Raw genomic sequence first — 26,576 nt, forward strand, 5'->3', positions numbered from 1 at the left:
TTGTAATATGTATTTATAATAAATAAATAAATAAATATAACTTTAACTTCCCCCATAAAAGAATAAAAAATTACTTGTTTCAAAAAAGGGTTATACAGTATTTTTAATTTAACACAACAATCCAAATTGCAAATTAAAAACTACGTAAATTAGGTTTAGTTTGCAATAATTGCAATGCAATCAGATTTATAATTAAAAATCATATATTTTTTATATTGATATGAGCAATGTTGTTTGCAACAACAAACGTTTTCACATGCACATGAACAACGAGCAAGATACAGTATAGTGTCAATGCAGTGCTGGTTGGTTAAATGACTGGCCCCGGGGTCATCCTTATGGTTTTTAATGAATAAATGTCCTCATTATTTACTGGGATGACCTTCAACTACAGCAAAAGACATGCAAGCGCAACTATGTAGCTAGTGAAGACAGCTGATTCAGGGGTTAATGAAAGTATCTACATCAAAGATGAAAGGCAGAGGGGAGGAAAAAACGAGAAAAGTAAAAGAAACACATTACCTGCATTTTCTCAATCATTTCAAATAAATCAGTAGTCTGGAAGAAAGGAGAGGAGATGAGATGAAATGAGATGAGATGAGTTCAGAGTTGACCCCTAGATTACATTCTCATGATGTGAGAGGGGTGTGGCTGACAACACACACGACACACTGTAGTGCCGAATACACACACCTAATGAAAATATCTCACATATCTCTCATCATTTAAAGGAACACGCCAACTTTTTGGGACTTTAGCTTATTCACAGTATCCCCCAGAGTTAGATAAGTCCATACATACCCTTCTCATCTCCATGCGTGCCGTAACTCTGTCTGACGCACCCACCGCTAGCCTAGCTTAGCACAAAAACTGGAGGTAAACGGCTCCAGCTAGCATACTGCTCCCAATAAATGACAGAATAACGCAAACATTTTCCTATTTACATGTTGTGATTTGTATAGTCACAGCGTGTACAAATAACAGTATGAGACACAGCCATCTTCTAACCGTATACATACTGGGAACTATATTCTCAGAAGGCGAAGCACTGCTACTTGGGCGGAGTGATTTGCTCGCAGCACCTGAGAAGCCCCGTGGTGAGAAGCAGAGAGTTCATTCAGAGTTGGAGTAAATCACTCCGCCGAAGTAGCAGTGCTTCGCTTTCTGAGAATATAGTTCCCAGTATGTATACCGTTAGAAGATGGCTGTGTCTCATGTGACCTTGTTATTTGTACACGCTGTGACTATACAAATCACAACATGTAAATAGGAAAATGTTGGCGTTGTTTTGTCACTTATTGGGAGCAGTATGCTAGCTGAAGCCATTTACCTCCAGTCTTTGTGCTAAGCTAGGCTATAGCGGTGGGTGCGTCAGACAGAGTTACGGCACGCACGGAGATGAAAAGGGTATGAATGGACTTATCTAACTCTGGGGGATATGGTGAATAGGCTAAAGTCCCAAAAAGTTGGTGTGTTCCTTTAAAGTACTCAGACTGCAGCCATACTCTGACTTACAAAAAACTGCATTTTATTAGCCAGTTAACTTTATCAACTAACTTATATAAGTAAACTCATATAAAAGTATTTTTAATGGGATGGAAAGTTTTTTCCACACAATACAGATTTTAAAGTGCCACTATTATGCTTTTTCAGACATTACATTTCATGTGCTGTGTAATGTACAGTAGCTATTTGTGAATGTAAAAGGGCTGCAAACTTTCAAAAATCAAAGTGAACAATAAATAGAGTTATTGTCTCCCAAAGGAGAGAACCGATTCTGAACTGCCCGAAACGAGTCGTCAGTAATTCCTACATCATTTACGAACAATTTGCATAATGCTAGCCTATGGTCTTTATTTGCTGCCCACAAACTATGTGTACTTTGACCCGCTCTCAAACACTAGTTGTAGCTGGGGCCTGGAAGAGTTTGATTTGTGTTGTTTACATGTTGAGAAGATGCTGTTTTCTGCACTGTGAGAGCAAATCCACTTTGCATGCACTTCCAAAGGATGAGGACTCGGGCTTGAATTGATATGATCAAACCGACAACATTGTTACTGTTTGTATCTCTGTGCATACAAATGCTGAGGAAGCTCCAGAGCTGAAATTCAGATATGGTAATGGTTGTTTTGTTTCTGACATACGCTGTGAGCTGTAGACCAATCACAACAGACTGGGCCATCTGACCAATCAGGGCAGAGTAGGCTCTCAGAAAAGACGGATTTAGAGAGACCGAATCCTTGTTTGAACCATTACACTGCAAGAAAAGAGGTGATAATGCAATGTATAGTATGATAAATTTAAGTGTTTTTTTTTATCTTGGATGCCTGTAGACATTATTGTAGGAGACCTCCAAAACTAAATTAGGAACCTTTAAAATAGGGGCACTTTAACAGTAACACAGCCTTCTTTAGGAGTATGAAGTTTTGGATCCTTCCATGATTTATTACGGCCAAGTACATTCAATATTGGCTGGTGGCAACGTTAGTTTTGGCCTAACTCATGCAGAAGACAGTGGAACTGGCATTTCCTCTTTAGCCCAATGGCAGCATGATTTTTAGATGGAGAAAATGTATAGAGATACATAACAGCTCTCATATAAAAAAATATATAAAAAATAAAAAGCTTATAGCTGATTGTCTTTGTAGCTATGAAGTTTATTATAATTGCATAAAATTATAATTGGATATAATTGGCTGTTGTAGTAGTTTGTAATCATTTCCCATGTGCATATGCCAATTAGCAATATGACACAGAAGCAGAAATTATTGAAATCCATGGCACATTAATAATATTTAACTTCTACATCTCAAATGCACTTATTTTGTTTCCTAAAACTTCTCATTATTTATTTTGACTGATTCCCACAAGCATGTTCTTATCTACTGACAGCTGATGTGACTCTAGTGAGCTTATTCTAGCCTGGAAAACTTCCAAGACACAGACAGTAGAGTTCTGTCCAGCCTTTGGGACGGACCCAAAGACAATATGAACGTGAGTGGAAACAATTATCTTCGATCTGTGGAGATTGTTGACTGGATGAATTTCTCACAGTCTTGAACAAATACTTTGTGTCCTGTAGCATATTGTTGAGTACATTGTGTGAGTCCTCCACCATCAGCAAACAAACCCTACTGCTGTCTTGAAAACAAACTTCAGGAAACTGAACCACGTCAGGTGAAATACCACTGACACGAGGTCAGAAGAGTCCTGCACCACAAACACATTACCAAAGGGCCTCTTTAGCCAAATGACTAACCAAACATCAGATTGTAAAGTAATTTAATAATACTACTAAACTCTGAATCATGTGCACTTTATGGTATACAGTAATTAGTATCCTCCCTAAACAAACATCCACAGATGAACAAACATCTATTGGATTACAGAAATATTATAAATATAATGAAATTATAATACAGTATAATATTGTTATATATATATATTACATATATTAACCTGCACTGCAACATAGGGGGAAAAACATTTAATCTTTTGAATCATATAGCAGATGTATGGATGTGAGGACCGTTTTAAAAAGGCAAAATCCATTTGATCTTAAGATAAAAAGGTAACTGAATATGACGGACAGTGATTAGCCTTGAAAAAATAAATCTGCAGCAAAATTATAGTGCATGTCAGTTTACACTGATAGCAGCTCTGTCAGTGATGGAAGAAAATCCATTTTCTCTTTTCTTGCTTGCATTAAAAATTGCTGCACAAGGAAAAGGAAAACCTTTGATATTTTTCTGTAAGAACATGCAAATGTGTCAGGTAAGCATGAAATATATCCTGAGATGCCAGAACTTGCACAAATCAAATATATCCTGCTCTCTTCACACTCATAATCAGTTATTAAAAGTAAAATAATTTATTTTACAGTTTACTTGCTGTTGGTTTTAGCAATATTTTGCTGCACAGGATTAACTATGAACTCGAACACTGTTGCAAAACCAGATCTTAACCTCCCAGCATATATCCAATGTAATATTTTTGTTTAGACTGCAGATTTCACATACTTACTCCATCAGGTCTTTTCCAGTGAGTAACTGTCACTTGCAGTGGAGTGCAGTTGAGCTGTGCATTCTGACTTTTAGCCATTTTTAAAAAAGTCAAATCCAAAACCTCTATTTGAAATTTTCTACGTCAAAAAGCAAAATATGGTGTGGAGGCTGCAAAGCTACAAAGTCCTCTGTCCTCAGAAGTGACAAAAAACATTCAGCCCAGAGAGCTCCAGCAAGTTCCATGTCAATAAAGTGAGAAAACTCCAGCAGGGCAGCAATAGACTGCAGTGTGTACTCTGGGAGGTGCGTGCATGTCTGTAACCTGAAGTCTAATTGTGTATTTAGGCATTAAGATCCTTTAACTCCAGGTGCTCTGGAGTCTTTCCTTTCTCAGGGAACACTGAGTTGTGGAAGAGACGTTGCATACCTACAGAATTAGCTTTCTCTCCGTCTTGTACTTTTCCTTTCTGTCACTGGGAGGGGATCAGGATAAAACTGAGCTGAGCTTGGATCTTTTCTCTTTCAGTCAGACAAGCCTGAGCAGAGTCGTACTGACTCGTCAACTCTGTTCCAAAACCTAGTGCAACATTGTAACCAGGGTTTGAAATTAATACCCGCCAACCTGCCAAATGTATGAAACAATCAGTCGTGGTGTGTAACACGTATTAACTTACTAGCCAATTTGGCGGGTTATGATTATTAAACGATGTCCTCCAACCAGGAGCATCTTACATTAGCATAACAAAGCGTAAAGGATAAGAAGCATCATGTCTTTAAAGGACACCTATTATGCCCCTTTTTACAAGATGTAAAATAAGTATCTGATGTCCCGAGAGTGTGTATGTGAAGCTTTGGCTCAAAATACCCCACAGATAATTTTTTACAGCATGTTTAAATTGCCACTTTTTGGGGGTATTCATTTTTGTGTGTGTATCTAGCCTGGCAAACCTGAGACCTACATCAAGATGTTAGGTCTGGCAACTCACCATTGGCACGGTTCAATCCGATGGGCAGGATAAACGGTTGTCTCTCAAAATCCCTCTGCACGCAATAGGATAGCGCTACAACCATTCAGAGCAACAAAGAAGGCTAGTTGGTATATTAAACTTTTGCCGTATCCAGTCGGCAAAACTCCAAACACATCTTCCTTTTTTTTAAATGGCCGTGCCGTTCTTTGCTCTTTTCTCAAAGAAAAGCTTAACTCCAAGTCCTCCAGAATCGCGGCCAAAGCCTATTCGAAAGACCGCTGTTCGCCAGCAGCAGCAGCAGCCATTCTTTGTTTTCAAGTTGTCGTCATTATGTTAAGCCCGCCCCGCCTACTCTATACACCATGTGATTGGCCTGACCTGAGTTTGGTTTTTCCAGCTCGAAAGTCAACGGAGAGTTGCTAGACCACACTGGCTGCAAAATAAATTTTGCTGCTGCCAGGGTGCGTCTAGATTTCTAGGCTAGTGTGTATCCCTTTAAAAGCAAATGAGCTGCTGCTCCCGGCACAGAGGGCAGAGCTTCAAGAGCTCGTGCTCCGGTGGCAGACAATCTCATCTCACGGAATGAAAATATCAGAACAGAAACTCTCAGCAGCGGTGAGGACAATAATGCCCACAGAGCCAGAGAATATATGCTGTATGGAGATAGAACAGGTATAGTTTTGTTTAATTACGGTTATAACTTATTTGTCATCTTGCTTTTATCCACGAATAATACAAGCATGCTGTAGCAGAGTAACTTAGACCCCGTCCGAATGATGGCCAAAAATATACTGATGAGTTTTATGTAGTTTATTGTACTTCACACAAAAGATGAAACGTCAAAAAATCACCGTAAGAGCTGAATAAACACAGTACAAGAAGTGCGCATTAAATTCTCTCTCCCTTGCATTATCATCAACATAAACAGCGAATTACACAAAAACACTTGTTAATTAACAGTAAACAAATATATGGGTGTGCTTAATAAACTGGTAAACTTTATATCCGTAAAACGACTCAGATGAACTGTGCGCGTTCTCCCTTTCATTACTGCAGTTAGCAGTAAAGTTAGTCCTATCACTCCAGAGACCGTAAGCTGGATCACGAACAGTTGGTACAGATCCATCCTCGAGTAACAACGGGAGTAAATTAAGACTGCTATATTCATTCTTACATCCAACAACAAAACACCTCAGTTGCTTGGGAGACATTCTTGTCTACAGCTGCTCCGCGGACAATGGCGGACTGTGTACAGCTCACTCAGGGCGGGGTCTATGCTAAAACTCCAGTGTCCATCAACAGTTGTGGGAGGGGCTTGTGCAAATTGACGTCACTTTGCCCATAATCTGCGAACGGCTTGTTCTGAGACAGTGCTTATGATTTATGGGGATTTTTAAAAAATAGCAGTGGGTGAAATTTATCATTATAGGGTGGTTGTGTACACACACTGGCCACACACATTTATGTTCAAAAGTGAATTTTGCATAATAGGTGCCCTTTAAAATTATAATTACTGATTTAGTTCTGATTAGATCTACTGTTTTAGTCTGACATCTTGAATTTGAGATCATGAGTACAGAACGACGTGTCTGGTGTGTGCTACCTGTGAGATGTCTGAGGTACGGCGTAGCACTTCTAGTCTGGTGTGTGACTGGAGACCAGAAGACAAGGCCACTTTTTCAACCAGGGTTGTTTTCTTTTATGGATGTCATTCATTGTGATTTTGCCAAGTAAGACATGTTCCTGGATCAACATAAGTTGTTGATCCAGGAACAACATCTCTGTCCAAAATGTTTTGTCCTAACCCTATTCATACCCCTACACCTTACCCTACCCATTACTTATCCCTAAAATCAGGGGGAAATAATGAAATGGTGAATAATACTTATGTAGGAGCACCTAATCCTGATTGTAAGCCTATATTTCACATTAACTGTAAACCTATCCCTCAAATCTGATTAGTTGATTAGAATGTTGTTCCAGGATCAACAAAGATTCTGGAACATGTTGCACTCTGTGAAATCACGTTCACCTGTCAATACAATGAATTCAGTACACAGACTTTTGTGAGGAAACAGTTGATCAATGTTGACATTTTCTCTTTGTGCACAGGTTTGTGCCACATTATCAAACTAAAAATTGTTCTTCTGATCTCAGAATAGTTTATAAAGGTAAAGACATGAGTTTGGCTAAAGCGAAGTAATGCCTAGGTGATCAACATGCAAGAGGCCATCCTATAGCTAATTTGACCGCTGAGTCTTGGGACAAAATCTCAAATAAAGCACGCTGTCACCTAAGTGTGCAATTAGTATAGGCTTGCCAGAAAAGTATGATGAACGATGTTTCAGAGGGTGTAAAGGAGAGATGCAAGACTGACAGCTTATTACTGTATGTCAGCGGCTGTTGTTAATTTGCCTGGCATCATTATTTGAGTGAATTGTCCTGTTTAAACTCTGATCGGCCTTTAACACTTCTACTCTGTTTGGAGATTTCAGCAGAGCCTGCCCAATGATCATTAATGACTTTTTCCTGAAAAGCAATTCACAACATTTCCAGGAACCACTGATACATACACTAAAATATTTGATCTATTTAAAATGTAACAACCTTGTTTGATCAGTAACTGCCTTTTTATAATCAAAAGTAATACTGACTTTGCATTGGAACAAAATGTTCTAAAAAGACTAAGATCATGAATATATTAATTAGGTCTCAATGTAAGCTAATCTTCTCGCATAGCTTGGACTCATTGAAGATGCTGAATAATCATATATTTTACAAGAGGTGGACAGTAAATTGTCCAATCCTTAATTAATTGTACAAAAAAACTGACTGGTATAAATAGCTCAAATATACCCAGAAATAAATCTTTGTTAGTTTATGGCTATGCAAACAGATGAATCAGCACATTTGGGTTGAACTATAGTGACTTACTGTTGAGATTAAAGTGAGTAGAAGATTTTTCCAAAATGTTCTGAGGATTTTTTTTTTTTTTTCATAGTTATTTATGATTCATGCCAACCTGCCAGACAGAACTGCCAGTCTATTCTAATAAAGCTTAAAGTCAGTGAGTGGATTTGGAAATGGAAATGCCTCCAGGGATCAGCAGAAATGAACAAATCTATTTAACTGGTCTTAAAGAGACATTGTGACTACATTTTAAAAGAAATGATAAAGAGCTGGTATGGTTATCCCTGTTTTAGCCTCAGCCAAATAACAACAAAAATATACCAATGGATTTTTTTTTTTTTTTGGACAAATAATCAGACCAACATTTTTCTTGCACAACAAATCAGCAAATTATAATGATTTCTGAAGGATCATGTGTCACACTTTAGATTAGGGTCCAATTCTCACTATTAACAAACATTTAGAAAGACAGTTGTTAAATTTAGTTATTGGGTAGGATTAAGGGATGTAGAATATGGTCATGCAGAATAAGGCATTAATATGTGTTTTATAAGTACTAACAAACAGCCAATATCCTAGTAATATGCATGTTAATAAACAACTAGTTAATAGTGAGAATTGGACCCTAAACTAAAGTGTTACCGAATCATGTGACACAGAAGACTCGAGTAATGATGCAGAAAATTCAGCTTTGTCATCACAAATTACATTTTAAAATGTATTAAAATAGAAACCAATTACTTTAATATTTAATAATATTTTACAATTACTGTTTTTTCTGTATTTTTGATTAAATAAATAAAACCTGGGTAAGCTCTAAACTTCTTTCCAAACTTTCGCCACTTTATACACAGAATGTCATTGCATTATATAACAAAATATCAAAGCAATGGCATTTCTTTTTTGAACATGATAGTGCAAATACACTTCAATCAAAATAAGCTTTAGGTTACATTCCAAAAGATAAAACAATTGATAATTGAATGCTCAAAATGATAATGAAGATAAAAATTTAGCGGAAACTTTCTGGTTACAACCATTGATCACGCGATTTGCTTGTAAAAGCAAATATGGCTCCGAAAATTGAAGTTAGTCTGAATGTAATGAATGTACATCCACTGTTTCTTGAGGAGAAAGTTCTTTTTCTTTTTTTGAAAGTCATATCTGCACAAGGGGTGATCAAAGTGGACTTCACTGAAACTTTGTTTGACAAACATGAGGAGAAAAATCTCCTGTCTTTCAACAGAGCTCAGAGAGAGAAAGGCATACTGATGGGCTTACTGGACTGATGCACAAGGATGTCAGAGGCATTATCTCCACTGTGAAATCAGGCCAATCCTTAATTAATAATCCCCTTCATGTGATTCTCTAGTCAGTCTCTCTCTCTCTGTCCTGTCCATGACCATCCTCAGCTCAGCACAAATTAAACTAAATTAATCTAACTTTAGAAGATGCTGCTATTAGACTAGCAGAAAAGCAGGGCTTCTCTCCAGAGCAGCTCACTATCTTCTAAAACAGTGTTTTTCAAGCGGTGTCGCAGGCCTGTATGGATACATAGGATCTTGGTTTTTTATATATATATTTTTTGGGGCTTTTCAACGTTTTTATGAGATTAGATAGCAAAAGGAAATTATTGGGGAAAGAAATAGGAAATGTGAGACAGGCACTGTAGCTTTTCCACATCATGAGTTTGTGACATTTATTTTCATTTAGATCTTCGCAGATGCTGCCAATCATCTCAGTTATAAGTTGCTAGTGTCCATTCTCTTTACAGCAGAGGGGTGTCATATGCAAGCAGGCAGCCCCATATGCTCCTTGTTTTACAGCTGATCTAACACACGCTAACACTGCAGGCCTTTGTTGCTACTGCGTGTTATAATTTTTTGTGCTTTCGAAACAATTAAAAAAGAACGGTGAGACATTCCCATTAGCGTTCAAACAGCAGCGCCTCACAGAAGGGCGTCTCAGGCCTGCAGCATGTACGTCAGAGGTGAAAAAAAAGACTTGCATCTCACACTGGGTCAGAATTAGATGACACGTAAAACTAAAATCCTCTCTGACTTGGCAGTCTCTTATGTAAATGACATCAAACTGCTCAAAGCACAATCCAGTGGAGAACTGCCCTGGCTTTGCAACTATAAAGTTGCACAAACACGTCTCTTGGTGGATATTTGTAAAATTATTCAAGTCAAATATTATTTATGTGCAGGGTCCAAATTTTACTTTTTGATAAACCTGCCAAATGCAGATGAATTGGGAAAAAATTACCAACAGAATAAGTACAAATAAGAGACAAATAATCACAAAGTAAACCCATAACCAACAGAAAAAGCACAATTTAGATCTATTTATAATCTTGAATGTTCTCACAATGAGAAGGAATGGAGAGCAAATTGAGACTTTTGTCTCCTGAGAAAAAGATCCCATAATTTTAGGTCAGGTGTGCCCTATTCAGAGCTTCATAAGAGATCTCAACAACGTCAACGATGCTGGATTTCCTGAAGATACAGTACACACGTCTGCAATCAAATGTCAGAGATTGTCAAATGTCATTCCAAACCTGTATGACTTTCTTTCTTCTGCTAAACACAAAAGAAGTTATTCTTAAGAATGTTGGTAACCAAACAGGTTTAGTTATACTGTAAAATAATATTTTCATGATTTGTTATCACAACTTTAAATTTTTTGTCAAATCAACTTAGATAAATAATGTGTTTCAGATAACACAATATTTTGAGTTTCTATTTATTAAACCAAACTCCACTGTATTAACTAAAATTTTTGATTTCAATGAACTTATGGATTTTTGAAAATGACCTTTCATGTAGTGTGTAACATAGTTCTAAGTGAATGAAAACATTCTGAAAAGTTTTAAATCTGTATATAAAGTTATTGTCTTTCAAAAGTAAGAGTCGATGAAATGGATTGTTTTTCAAACGGGTCATAAGCCGTTTCGTTGTGACGTCAAGACGAAACATTAGCATATTGCCTGCAGACACCAGGGAAAACTTGAACCTCAAACACTGCAGCTGATTCCTGTGGATACTGGATAGCATCATGTCGAGAAGACGCTGTGCTCTACAATGTGAAGGTAAAGCCAGTTTTTTTTCACTGCCCAAGGACGAGCATGAGAAGAACCAGTGGTTAAAATTCATGTTTACCACGATACCACAGCAGTATAATCCTAAACTTTTGCTGTGTTCCCTTTATTTTACTTCTTCTCAAATCTCGGAGTTCAGTGCAGGATTCGCAAAACGCTTGCTCTTAAAAGATGGTGTTCAAAATACTTAGTTTTGAGTTTCATATTGTGTGGGTCTCTGTGTGGGTTTATGTTACATCAGTCATTCACGCTAGAGCTCGGCTAATGTATGCACTGTTCACCGCATGTCCACGTTCACCGCAATAAATTAGAAAAATACTTGCTAAATGAGTAAGTACAAGTAAAATAATCGGTTTGTTGATGGACATGCACTTGTTAACGCTGATGGTGAGGAATTACAGTTGCAACATCTCATAATGTACCTCAAACTGAGTAGTGTATCACTGAGAAACGTCCTTCTCGAGTCGTCCTTGCGTTGGCGGTTCGGGTTGAATAACTAGTTCTTCCAATGTTTCATCATCGGACTCGCGCTCGGATTGCTATGGTAAAACCGACGTCATTGTTCGTTCGTTTAGTTTACGGTGTAGGAAGCCTCAGGACACGCAGAGCTGACGTTGTTATGGCAATGGGTGTTTTTGTTTTCGATATGCGCGCTGTACGCGGTAGACCAATCACAACAGACTGAGCCATCTGGCCAATCAGAGCAGAGTAGCTCGAGGAAAGGAGGGATTTAGAGAGATTGATTCATCTGACGAGTCGTTTGAGAATAAATGAAAATGTGGTGATGTGCAAATGTATTTTATGAGAAAATTTAACTTTTTTTTTACCTTTGGTGCATGTAAACCTGTTATAGAAGACTCCAAAACAACATTAGGAAACTTAAAAATAGCATAATAGGGGCACTTTAAAGCAACCAGGCAGCTTACTTTTTTAAGTTAAACCAACAACATTGACTAAAAAAAACCCACAACAACACACTTTTATTTTTACAGAAAAAAGAAAGTCATACAGGTTTGGAATGATGGGGGTGAGTAATGACAGAATGTTCATTTTTGGCCAAAATTTTTAATATAAACACAAGCAAGAAAATATAAACATATAACGAGCAGTAAAATTGCCTCGAAAATATGGAATGATGCTTCTTTTCCACATTCTTTTCCATTTACCATAGGGTAGACTCAAAAATTCATACGATTTTTGTTTTAATTTAATTGACTAACAAAAAAAATGTACTAGACATGATCTCCAAAGACTCTTTTCATTTTCCATTCATTTCTTTCTCCCATTTCATTCACGTGAGATTACCCTCTGTTGTGTTATAAGCTATGCTGCAGAATTGTGGATGCAGTTAAAGCACTCTGACATCACCCGAACTTTATCCTCTTAATCACAAGCTGAGCTCACCGAGTTTAAAAGCCCTAAAATCTCCTACACACACACACCGAGATCACTCAAACTACTTACACACACTACACACACCACACAAAGGATCTTATTCTTCAGCCCTGCGCTTTGACAACCTGACCCTCATATCTAACATATCGGACACAATCGCCAACATCGACAAACAATTCCAAACTAAACATGGCTCAACAGTGAAACTAATAACATTTGACTTAAAGAAGGGTTTAAATGGCCCTTGTATTATTTCTCTCAGGACCCTGTTTCGAGTGATAGACGATTTTTGGATCAGCAGATATAAAAAAGCAATATATTTGATTTGTGCAGTAGCTCAGTATGAAAATAAAAACTCTTTTCTTATTAAAAAATAGATTTTAGCTTTCCATCAGCTTAAGTTCATCCATGCAGTTGAAATTCATGCATGAGTCACAAGTTTGGCTGCGTAAGTCATTAGCACAAGCACTGAAGCTTCAACACTTGAAGGTATATTTTAGAAGCTGCTTAAATGCTCTATCTGTGTATGAATTTTTTTGGGTGAACTGATTGTAGTGATGCACCTCAGAAAAGGCATTTGGATATACAAAGTGAAATGGTTAGTTCACTCAAAACTAAAAATTACATCATCATTTACTCGCCCTCGTGGCATCCAAACCTGAATGAATTTGTTTCTTTCATGGAACAAAGGTGCATTTTTTTACAAATATCCTGCCCATTTTCAGTATGATGAAAGTGAATAAAGAACTGTGGCTTTCAACCTCCAAAATGGCAGAAAAAGCATAATTAAAGCATCACAAATTAATTTGATAATTTCTTGCATCCATGTTCTGGAGTCATAAGAAAGCGTTGTGAGAGAAACAAAAACCGAAGTCGTTTTTCATTGGAAACATAGGTCTCTTTGCTTCATGAAAGTTAATGAGAGAAGTAGTGATTTAAGGAATCAATCTTTTGAGTCAGATCTTTACAATGAATCAATTAATCTTGTTCACAAAACCAACCTGAATGATTCACAGATTTCACACTCACTTATTCGATCCGCTCACTTCGACTTCATTCAGTCAGTTTCACGCACAAAGCTATTGGATGGGTTCAAAATACTTGGAATATTGTTTTGTGTGTGTGTGTGTGTTTGTGTGAAAGTTTTGAAGCTGGAAAGTTCCCTGATCATTGGAACCACTTAGAAAAGAGTAAAAAAAAAAAAAAAAAATCTCCTTTAATGTTTAATACCATTCAGGTTTGGAACAACATGAGGCTGATTAAATGATGATAGAATTTTCATTTTGTTTGAACTGTTACTTAAAGGGTCACGTGAGCAGTTTTAGTTCACAAAGCTGAATCCTTGGAGCTATAAGTCACTGACTAGCTGTCAACGGATAAATGACCTTTCCTAATCAATACTATTTTGACAGGCATTAGTTTGTCTCATGAAATAAGAGGTGTGACTGAGAAACTGGCCTGACATTTGTTAATTAATAGCATCTGACATTTAATTACATCACTCTCATTTAAATGCATGGCATGTCAATCAGAAAAGTCCGTAATCATCCCTCTAAACACTGGCCTCATGCAAATCAGTATTAGTTGTGCACAGGCTCACAGTAATGTAGCAGATGGGTCAGAGGAGGTGAGACAGACTCAGCAAGCAGAAGTCAAGCATTGGCAGGATGGAAGGACTCTCAGCATGCAGGCTGGCAGGAGCTTTGTGATACCTTGAGGAACGCAGGGCCGGTGTGGGGCAGTGATGGCTGGAACAGTGAAGGATCTAGTGTGTTAGAGATGCAAGGCTCTCCTCCATCCTGTTTCCTGTAATGAGGGAGACAGTTCAATTCAGTTCTGTTCAGCAGTACACATGTGCACATATACACAAATTACACCACAAAATAAAACTACATGGTTCTCAACCTTCTGAAAGGGTCACAGCAGGGAAAACAATGTGAAATGCAAATAGTTTAGGCCTGTCAGTCAATGATTAATTGCCTTAATTTTCACCTTGTTATTTATTTTTATAATTAAAACACATTAAATTACTCTTAACTTGACAGCCCTACAAAAAAGCTTATTGACTTTATAAAGGGAAGAAAATGGTTCCCATATACCCAAATGCATTTGTCATTATAGATAATATAATATAATATAATAAATATAATTTGTTGCTGAAATGAAAGGCTGTCTTGTCCAATCAATCTTTATAGTTATTTAGCACAAATTAATCTGTCAGTAGCAAATCTAGCCAATGCAATTTAATAATATAATCGTAACATGAGGATATCGATACACCCCTATATAATATAATATGTTTGTATTGCGATGAGTTACCACTTAATGTCCAATGTGGGACCTGATGCAAAATCACTTGAGAATAACTGCTCTAAATGGCCAGAGGCCATGGGGTCACAGCAGAGGAAGCTTTAGCATTGTAATAGCCCGAATAATGACAGTTGTATCACAACCCCCCCCCTCCCCCAACCCACACGGCCGTACGGTCAGCACCTCTGTGCAAGCTTTTGCATTTAGATTAGCAGGTTTCTCTGTCAGTGCAAAGCTCCATGGAGTTGTAGAGGTGATGTGCAAAATATTCGGGGGTTGGTATAATCACATTTTTTTTCAGACTCCTATTGTTTTGACATGCGGCCATGATTAGATTTCCCATTATACTTTAGTTGAGGAGAAACAGATTGTATTACAATGCAGGCTAAATACGGTTCAGGACGATGTAAGTGAGCTAAAGAATGGCTCTGAATGATCCATAATAAGACAGCTGGTGAATTTATTCTTTGCTAAATGTTTTCATAAAAAATTACCCTGACAGACAATCCACCAGAAAGTACAACAAGATAACGCCCATTGCTGCAACACATATCCTCCATGGTAATTCAGGAAATCGAAAACTATTAAATCTTCAGTACAATTAAATGGAATTGTACGCTAACACATACCTGGTACAAGTATAAGGGAATTATGCAAATCATGTAACTGAGCAAATGTGCCCATAAAATTAGTACTGAATGCAATCTGCATTCAGAATAAAATGTTCCAAGCAAATAGTGCTGTGTTTTGCGAATAAGGTGGAATCTGTGAGTCTGATCTGAACACAAACACTGAAAATGTACATAATTTCTATTTAAATACAGTGCAGCAGTGTTTCTGTGCATTTAACATCTGGTAAAAAGGTGGTGCAGCTCTTGACTGAAATTCATTCTCAGGACCTGTGTGGTGCTTGTACCATATTCAGGCAAAAAGACTTATCTGAAGATCCATATCTGGGAAAATCCTTCTTTTTGACATCAAGGAGGGGTTGTAATAGTGTTAATAAAGTTGAGAACTATTTCAAATGTGCACCTCTGATATCTCTCTAGTTTGTAAGAGAAAGTCAAAAGGAGAGTCTGAGCTCTACGGCAGCAGCCGCCCCATTGCTTGCATATTCTTTCCGCCATCCATCAAAACCAGACAGCTACTTTATAGGTAAATTCGATTTTTAAAATATGGCCATTTACCGCAAACCATCATTTGAGGTTTGTTTTAAATTAACCTCCAGACTGCACCATAACTCACTTATGGGAGTTTAAGTGAACTTTTGCCTTTAACTCATCCATAGATGTCTAGGTAGCGTGGATTTTTGCAGTGGATAATGGATGTGATGTAATGGAGTGATCTGCAGTGCTGGAACACAGACCTTAAATGAACCACTGTGGTCAGCGCCAAAACGATAAATGATCAAATAAAATCTCTCCAAGCAGCCAACATCCTCGCACAGCTTGTCCATTTGCTGATATGCTCTATTAGACCAATTTCCATTTACTGCCCATCCTTTAAATTAACTTCAACGAATGGATCTTGGAACTGCATATCCCACTTTAGCTTTAAAATTGATTATTAAAGGCTCAATATGTGGTGGTGAATTGATATAATGTAGCGGTAACTTACTGTACTGTTAAACTGACACATAGATCTGGTTGGTTTATTACAGTACAGAGTAATTTGAATTCAAGTGTACTAATTCTCTTCCTGCACAGGCAAGAAATTCCCACCGGACTGCTGAGGGAACGCTCTCGCTCTGCATTCACAACCGGGATCATTATTTCACTCCCTACAGCTGAGCAGCCCAGAAACCAATACCATGTACTGAACAGACAAAATCCTTGCTGAAGTCTGCCGGCATCACAGCCCTGTGAATCTACACTACTGGAGTACAGCCATGAAATTATACATAACATTATATCAATCGTTATTTAATGCTCAAAAGCAGCCCGTTTTGACATTAAAAACATCATGCATCATGGAAAACAATTACTATTATATTAGTTCAATTAAATTATTGTACTAATTAAATTATTATTTCTTGAGGCAGTTTAGTGTAATAAAGTTTACCTCATAAAAATACAGCCAGATTTTCCAGTAAAACGTCTCAATCTTTTTGTCATGATGTCATGATGTTTAAAGAATAGGGATGCACAATATATGGATATATCAGTTATCAGCTAATAGCACACATCCTTTAATTGATCGGTATTCATAACTGATACATTTGTATATGATTTTGGGTATTCAATTGTGCAAGTCATTTGCCATATTTTCTCATTTAGATGACCTTTTCCACCATTAATGCTCACTTAAAGTAAATTTTTAAAAACACAAAAAATGTAACAGTTAAATATAATCTATAAAATGTAATGGAAAATCTCAAAAAGAATATAATTTTTCTTACTGTACATTAAAATGTTGATGCCTTGTACTTTAAAAAAAAATCACTTTAGAATTGAGTGTTTTTATTGTATTTAGACAAAACAGTATCACATTTTAATATAGACTTATCATGATCATTATTTTTTATAATTATTTGTAATTAAAAATAATAATTTGATAAAATCATGGTTAATGGCATCATCCCAAATTTGAATAGTGGTGCATTACTATTACAGAAGTGCATCATGAAGTTAACATTAGCAGGCAGACAAACTGACAATACTCACCTCTTAATCTCTCATTTGTGATTAATTCACCAGCATCTGAGCATACTAATTGTCCAATTGATGAAGACATGAAATATTTCTCCTCTCAGCTGCTAATATCTAAAAATTGAAACCAGACCTCTTTCTATCACCCCCACCCTCTCCCCCTGCCTTCCTCTCGGTTAACTGAGCGAAGTTTGATTGAGAGTAAATCAGATATTTAAAGTCTGCCGATAAGAGGAATGCAGTTACATGTGAAATTACATAAACCATTAACTCCTGAGGTTCTCCTACCACGCAGCAACGTTTCATTACCATCTCACCTCTGTCTTCTGCGAGTTTGCGTAACCACAGTAGATGCAGGATAAAACAAGGAGGAAGAACTATAATGAAATATGAACTATGGTCTCAGATGTGACACTGGAGAGAACTACAAAGCACTAAAAGCTCACAAGTCAATTACTGGTTTCCACGAGCAGCACTGAAGCTTGGAACATGACAAAAGATGTTGGTAGGTCACCCGTTAAGAAGTTAATTGTAAACGATGATCCGTGAACGAACGTCAGTTACTGCTCGCAAATGCTGTCTCTCTACTGCATTGAAAATCTCCCAACATATCTCTATATGAGTTAATAAAGGCTCTGGCAATCTGCTCGTCTCTAAAAGCATATTGTACATGACACAGTTTATGAGCCGCACACCTGCCAACTGCTTTGGCCGTCCCGCCAATCTCCTAACCAGTATGGCAAATGCCATAAATACCAAACCCCGTACAACTGTCATGCTTGATATTCCTGTACACAGATACAGTGCGATTACTCACTGCGTGGATGGATGTAGGATCTCCTCTCCCGTCTGGCGGTGAGCTTCTCAAGTCAGCCACACACCTGCTAGAAGCATTGATCCTCCCACTATCACTTCATTTGCTGTCTGTATCGCTCTCTTGCTCTTACTCTAATGCTCTTTTCCTCTCTCTTCTTTCTTTATGTGTCTCTCACCCTCCCCGTTCGCGCTCTTACGCACCCGTCCCCTCCCCCGCTCACTCACACACTGAGGGCTGTCCATCTGAGCTGTCTGATGGGGCTGCAATTTGCATTCATCGTGCTTTGCCTTAATTAAACACACACAAACTCCCCATCACATACTGTTGCTCAGGCAACGAATTCACTAACAAAATATGTCCTATATTTCATTTTTAAAAACTGTAATCCTACCGTAACATGCTTTTTTAGACAAATCGCTCTTTGTTTGTTCCTGACATCCTCTCTTGAGCCTCCAGGGAGGTTTTATATATTCAAGAGCTTGTTTCTCTTAAGTTAAGGATCAATTCAAAGCTCTTAATGTAAAAGAAGTGGATTAGATGAATGAGTGGGAATCTATGGAGACAGTGTGGTAATTTTCTTACAAACACAATATGGGAATTTAATAAAGGAAGTATTATCTTGAAACAGCATCCCGGCTTGTCACACTAGAGGGGTGACAGCAAACATCGTCCATAGATGGAACAATTAAAAATGAAACCTTTGTGTGCCATTTTAAACCTGTATGATTTTTTACGAAATAATAATAATGTACATTTGGGTAAGGTAATTTATGAATCTAAGGTTATACAAGACGTTTATTATTTTTTGGAAAAAAGTCTCTTGTGCTCATAATAAAAAATACAGTAAAAACAGTAATATTGTGACATTATCACAATTTAAAATAACTATATATTAAAAGTGGTCTAAATGATTCCTGCACTGTATTTAAATTCTGAGCTAGATCAACCAATTCAATGAAAAGATCTACCTTGAAAGGATGATTTGTCTTTAATAAATCATATTTGACAAAAAAAAAGGCTTTATTTAAAATCGGACATGAATCCACAAAGATCGATTTGAATATACCATTCAAGATGCTTGAATCCACAGAAGAAAGAAAGTCATACAAATGTATAATAACTTACCAATTTGGAGGCAGAATGCCCATTTTGAGTGCCATTTCTTTAAGATGCTTCTAAAAACACACAACCAGTCAAATAAGCCAAGGTAAACATACAGACAGCACCTTACTGTATCAGATGTCTGTAAAGACAACACATATGACAGCAAAATACTGCTGTCCACAGCATAACTCAAAGAGATAACACAGGATTAGTGAGCATAATCTGCAGGACTTGAAAATCAGAAAAAACACATGGCTCATGTGCAACTCATTCAGAGAATAAAGAAGATCACGTTAAACTGAAAAAAGGGTTGCTATTAGAATTTGAAGATAGAAAATATGAAGATGGCATATTTATTATTAGAATGTTATTAGAATGTTGAAGATGGCAGATAAAAAGACAACACAACTTATGTCAAAATCAAAGTCCATCAAAAAAAAAAAAGGAGGGAAAATATATATATATAAAATTGTCATCTCACACGGAGTCTTTCAGACTGCCCAGAAGCTGTCATGCAGCTCATACCTGATCTCTTACTCTCCCTGATAACTTAAACCACTTCTAATGGAGGCCGTTGAGCCTTCCAGGTGTTGCAGCATCTCCATCTGTCCTCTGAGAGGTGGAGAGCAGCACAAAAATGATGTTAAAACAGAGATCGGTTAGTGAGTTTAGACAACAGCCTCAGAGAAAAAGCTGTTTTTCTGTCATAAAATAGATTCGGTTCCTGACTCCGTATCTGTCTTTAGGGAGACAAAGACAAAACAACAAAAGCAGAATGACTCAGACTAAAAATATATTTGGCACATAAAAATTGTAAACTGAATCACACAGACCACAAGATCTCAAACCAATACTTGGATTTGTGTAGGTGAGCTTTTATATGCTTTTGAATGAAGTGGCAATCTCTGACAGCAGCATTACTAATACATTGTGCCGTTCTGACTAAAGGCTTAGACTCTTCCTCCAGGAGTCCATGCCTGCATACTCCAAGAATATTAATCTATTCAAATGATAATCCAAAATGTCTTAGAATATATGAATAATAATGTGACAACCCAAACTTAAGCACAGGGGGGTGGGGGGAAATCTCAAAGGAGTTCACCATATTCCACTCTTTCTTTCATTCGACATACAAAAACCAAGTGAGAAAAAGTCATTTGCGCTGCACTGTTACTTTGCCGTACATTTATTGATTATAGACATACAAAGTCCTGTCATGAAAACTCTAGATGGTGCAGGCTAATAGGTCCTTAACTCAATCTGTTTACAATCACGTCATTCTCTATAGGGCACAGCTGATTGGTTCCTGCTGTATCAGTAGCCAATGAGCTTGCTGCTCAATCTTCAAATACTTGGTCAGCATTTGCTGTAGCAGTTGCAGCACGCTTTCAGAAACCCTCCACCTTCCCCAGCTCCACCTGTATAGATCTGCTACGGGTAATTCATGTATGCTATATTGTAGAGCAGCAGCAGGTCTAACTTGCTCACAGCAGTGTGTTGTGCATGTACTGACAGCAGCAAGTCCTGTACTTACTCTGCGGCATCAGCAATAACCAACAGCAGCAGCAAAGCAGATCTATTCCACCAAGACAAAACATATCAACATTGTATCCATTACCATGCCAAACACTCAGAGAGTTGTCATGTTTTTTATGCCTTGCAAACTTAAAGATTTGGGTTTCTTTGATTAAAGCAGCACTCAGTAGCTTCGGGATTTCTTCGCTGTATTCTCGCTTTTTGCTCGCAGGTTTCTCTCTAGAGCTCCCCCCACAGCTTCGGAATAGATATTTGACAACACTGTTGTAAAAACTCGTTGGTGATTCTCAGACACCAGAGGCTAGTAGATCAACGACATCAAAGCCGATGGGACATTCTTTAAAACGTCTTCTTCATTCGGGTTCGGACAGCGTGAGGGAGCGCAATAATGACAGCATTTTAGCAGATTTCTTTTGGCCGTAAAGCAGTTGTTTACATCGCGAGACCTGATATCACGCGATACCTCCTGACGCGGCGGCCGGTGGCCCGCCGCCCCAAAGTTGCAAGTGCGTATTTTCCGCTCACGGGCACCAGGGGGGTGCGAAACGACCACCATTCAACGCGAAATAAGTATTATAACCATTCCAATGACTCCGAAGCTGTTCAGTTAAGGTAAAAAAGTTACTTAGTTCACCTTTAAACACTGTTGTTGTTGCAAATTTTGCAGATTGTCACCAAGGTAAAATTACTTATCTTTCTGACATAGATTTTGTCACAGTTTTTTCGAAATTACAAGAACAAAACAAAACACAAAAAAGCCCAGACCAAATATCACATAACCTCAGCCACAAAACTCATCTGCATGTATTTTAAGAAAAATTCATGCTGCATAACCTCAGCAGACCCCCATTGCTCTCTCTCGCTCCCTCCTCCCTCCCCAGTTCCCTTATGCATTTGTGAAGAAAACATTACTCAGATTAGCACTAGCTCCATCGGAGTAAAATTGAGTCATGTTCAAAACATTTACACAACAGGATCACAACTGCTGCCACTGACCTCATCTCATATGTGGGCGGTGCACTTTAAAAAAACATCTCCACATCTCACCTCTATACAATTTGCATGATCCGGTTGTTGGATAAGTCCGATGATGGGCTTTTATTTTTAGCTGTAATATAATCATACTATCGCATCTCCCACTGTGGTCTAGTAATGTATGGTGATAGAGGGGCTGGATGACAAGTGCACCACATGACGCAGTGACATGTTTTCATCCTCTCAGGGGCAGAATGATGTAACTCGTGAAGGCCTGATGCTGTGTGATCAGGAAACGACCGCTATAAACACACAGGACTTGAAGGTCCCATTGACATGGAAACACCCTTTGGGAAGACGACACATGTTTATATGGACTCCCATCCTCCAAGCGAGCAGGTGCAGTCAGCGCATGCACTTCATTATCGGTAAACATTGATTTCCCTTAAAGTGACTAGTAAGCCTACATATCATCCTCCTGTTTGTTGTTAATCCCTCCCTAAAGCAACATGCATACATCAATCAAATCTATTAAACTCCAATCTACTAGGGAACATCCACAGAAAGACAATTTTGGGATTCACTGCATGACAAATAAATAAATAAAAAGACAGTCTGTCTTTCACCTTTTCCATTTGATCTAATCAATCTCCTGTACTGCTTTATGATAATTCACGCAAATGAGGCAAGATAGGATTTTTCTCAAGTGGTTTTGCTTCAGGTCCAAGAAATCATATGGACATCAAGTGGAAAACGAAGTAGCAAAATTATATATATTACATATACAAATGTTCATGTGACAGATTCATTTGCTCCAAAATACCATAGAGTTAAGCATATCCTAACTGTGCATAATTATATTACACTCTTTGTCTTCCATTATGCATTGTTTTCCCTGATGAACCACCATTTGAGAGGCACTGGGCTAAACCATTCACATAACGACTAAACAGTCCACTGTCACTACTGAACAAAGTTATTAATATCTTTGTTTTTTGCAAAAAGAGGATGTGAAGTCCAGAGCATGCACCATGACTCAGTGCTTCTCTCAGCCAGAGAGAGAGAGAGAGAGAGAGAGAGATGTCTCATGAAGCATGTATCCAAACCACCATTTACAGCAATTAAAGTCTCTCGTTCTCTCTCTGGCTCAGCGGAAGAGAACCCAAATGACCCACTCCAGGAGGACACAGATGGGGAATGGTTGTACATCACCTGCCTCCATCTGGCCCTGCAAAAACTCAAGCAGCAGCATCTGAAATTAACTCCTAATTCCTTCGTGTTGACAGCAACTGTTTGAAATACATTATGCAACTCATTCAGAGATTTAAATTCTGAATTTTTTTTTTATCCAAACTTTCTGGATTAAATCTGCTCTTATGTGGAACTATTGAAAAGAAAACCAGAAAAAGTATAAACCTATCAGGTTACTGCAGACGGTCCTGTAACAGCAGAAAATGTAAGAAAGGCCCCAGAGGATGGCAGTAAGAAAGGCATCTAAATCTTACACTGGTTGCTGTTCTGATATTAAGCCTACTAACATTTGCACTCCTCAACCTGCTAAGGCTAGAAGCATCCTGGGGATCTGAGTAGTTTTTCATGCTTGTTCAGTGAACCATAAACAATTATTACACGTGCACTTGTGGAACAGTCCTTAAGACACTAACAGTTCACAGGCGGTAGACAATAAAAGCCATAGTGACAATAACTTTCGACACTAAAGTGACCTTTCTACTGAATCTGAAAAACGCCAGAAAGATCCTCAAGGGCCCTGATCACTTGTGTGAACATGCCATAGATATAATATAATAAAATGATTATACATTTTATATGCAATTTGGCATATTTATATTAATCATGACACCATCCGAATTTCACATCTCAGTGGTCTAAACATGACCACACAACTGCTGTTTCTGTGGGTACAGATAATTCCCTCCACTAGCTGCCTGCCTGCTGAGTCTGTAATGGGTCAGATGAGTGAACCTCCAGAAGTGAGCTTGGACTGAGCTTTGATGCGTGGCACATCAATCTGACATGCCTCTCATCTTCCCATGTCTCTGCCATCAGAATACCCCATGGTGAGACTGGCCCTGAAGGTATTTTGATGGAATTAACCCAAATGGGCATCTTCAGTTTGAGGAGGAGGAACTTGTACATCACAGCATGCTTGGGTCTGATATTTTTTTATGTGTGCTGGTGTCTACACCAATAAACTAGCTGCTTTCCCCCAGGCCCAGGCCATCATCATTTCACATAACTTTATATATTTCTCTGTAGAGATCTCAGTGTGAGCTGAAAAAGCAAAAAAGAGTGGATATTTGTTTATATATATATCTTCATCTTCTCTAGAAATGAACTGCTTTGCAAATTCTTTTTACAATCTTAAGGGATAATAGGAAACCGTATCTAGTGGAAGTAGAGCAAAAAGCTTTCTATTGGTGTTATTGCCTGTACAAATGTTGAGTTTGGAGAAATGCTGACTGTGGGTCTTCGCTAATGCTCCCCATAAATTGAAATGACATTCCTTTTTTTCCAATGAAATAACTGTGACCCAAAATTGTGAGTCAATGTATCTTCTCAAACTGTGACAATATTGCGCACAATCACATTTTGATGACACGTGTGAGCATTCATGTGTCCCTGTCTTTTACTGCGTAACTCTAAAGCTCCCTTGCTACTTACAAAATCGTCAACTATGCCACAAAAGGAAGAGTGATGACTTATCTTCTCTTTGTTTAAGAACCTCTCTAACATTCTGATAACAGTCATTATACACAGATTCTCATTATGCATAACAGAGATATGGATTAAACATGCAGATATGCATGTTTACAATTGCCTAACCGGAATATGTGATTAATAAAAAGATACTGTAGGACTTCAAGGTATTATCAAGGTGTATTCATCACCAAAAAAGCTTTTTAATACACCTGAAGAGTGCATATTTCTGCATATCTTGACCTGCCATGGAAGCGTCAGGTTGTTTTTAATACACGTTTTGTGCACCGTGTGATTTCGATGGGTTTCCATTTATAAATGTTGTCTCAGCGAATCAAGGACTAGCTTGTCACATTGCTGCTATATTTAGTCAGACAGTTGCATGTAAGAGACACACAGAGACAGTCTGGGCTGATTAAGTTTGACAGCTCTCTCCTCCCTTCTCCTTGAAACTCTAGCCAATAGATTCACATAAATACATACACAGATAATGGAGTGTAAGAGATCATTCAGACTCACCAGTACGCTGTTCATCTGCATGCAAACAGTGAAAAACTAAACAAATATAGTCCTAAACTTGAACAAAGCCCACTTCCTTGCTCTAAAACTATCGTGGCAGCACACAGAGTCTGAGTGAGAAAAAGTGTCAAACATCTCAGGAGCGTCACTACAGAAAAAAAGTATTTAAGAACATTCTGCTTCTCCGAGACTTATTTACATTTACATTTATGCATTTGGCAGACACTTTTATCCAAAGCGACTTACATTGCATTTCAAAGACTTAATGGATAAAGTGTCTGTATTGATAATACATTTGTTAAAATTTATGTTTTTTTTTGTTGTTTACAATCAAATTAGCTAAGTTGCATGTACAAAATAGGATAGTACTGTACATTTACGATAGAATATATAAAAATTCAGTTTGCAGCATCTTCATAAATTTAATTATAGCAAAAATCACACTTATAAAGTTTTGTTTGTTCGTAGTTTCTGTTTTCATGGACTTTTGGTTTGTTATTTTAAGCCCAGCCAGGCAACAGTTGTCATGGACACTCATTAGATCATCACACCTGTTCGTTATCATCTCATCACTGTGTATTTAAGTTGCTCGGTTTCAGTTGTCAGTCGATGTTTGCATGTTGTGTGTGTCTACCCCTGTTTCACACACGCACTGTTAAACCTTCTCTCTGTTCCTGTGTTTATTGTTTAATTACAATCACTTCGTATTGGATCCTGTGTACCTTCGCCTTCCTCTGTCTTCATCTGGTGACAACACCTGATGAACATTTTGTATTAGAAGTAGAAGAAGAGTTAATTTATGTTTTGTAGAAAAGGTATACCGCTATCTTGCTTTGACCAAAGTGATCTGAATGCACCTGACAACATACATAATTTCGACTTGTAAATACGAACTACACAGGAGGACTTGAACACACCAAAATTGCCAACACAGTGCTAAATAATTAATATAAGCAAAAGCATTCCGCACAACCTGTTTCCCAGAAGGCTGTCTGGGACAGGGGGACAATGTGTGCCCTGTATTATTGTACAATAGTCCTCATACATCTCTGTCTCATTTAATAATGCCAGACAGAACTCAGCTCTACATCGGTTAGACAAATGTGCTCAATTATATAACGTGAAATAGAAAAGATTGACTGCGACTTAAAAGCGGAAAGTCTGAGGAAACCATCTCTCCTCACTGTGACACCTACACTTTGTGATGAAAGAAGAGTAAAATGATATACTGACATGATATATTTCTGCACTTTATCAAAGCCAGGGATGTATCTTTGATGTTAGGGAAGTAAAAAAAGGGCAACAGGAAAGACACTTGATTGCTTTCAAACATCCCCTCAGAATGTCATCCGCCTTCTCATAGCCGTCAGGTCATTCAGAGATTAATAAAAGAGTTAATTGGAAATATCTACAGCGCATGTATCATTTCCACTACTGGAAGAGAGGTGAGTCTCTCTGGACCTTGAATGGGTTTAGCTGACCTGAGATGGGGTAAGATATAGTGTGGGACCAGCAGCCTGAAATATGAGAGCCGTATTGTTCGCTAAGTGCTTCCGGATTTAGCGCTGGTCT

The 26,576-nt window shown here is 37.9% G+C and overlaps 1 protein-coding gene across 6 annotated transcripts in view; it reads right to left on the reverse strand.

Annotated features, from left to right (window-relative positions):
- Window positions 1–26,576, reverse strand: part of rap1gapa (RAP1 GTPase activating protein a) — a 75,941-nt gene that overhangs the window by 32,725 nt on the left and 16,640 nt on the right. For 5 of the 6 annotated variants that reach the window (XM_084428054.1, XM_084428052.1, XM_084428053.1 and 2 more), the window contains exons 3-4: window positions 14,090–14,183; window positions 523–558 (exon numbers count right to left, since the gene is read on the reverse strand). In XM_084428054.1, the coding sequence (XP_084284180.1) occupies window positions 523–558; window positions 14,090–14,183 (130 nt within the window). Of the gene's footprint in view, window positions 1–522; window positions 559–14,089; window positions 14,184–18,152; window positions 18,312–26,576 lie in introns of those variants that run through there. The other variant, XM_084428055.1, reaches the window with a different exon arrangement.

This window comes from Rutilus rutilus (assembly GCF_951802725.1).
Source record: "Rutilus rutilus genome assembly, chromosome: 13".
NCBI lineage: Eukaryota > Metazoa > Chordata > Actinopteri > Cypriniformes > Leuciscidae > Rutilus > Rutilus rutilus.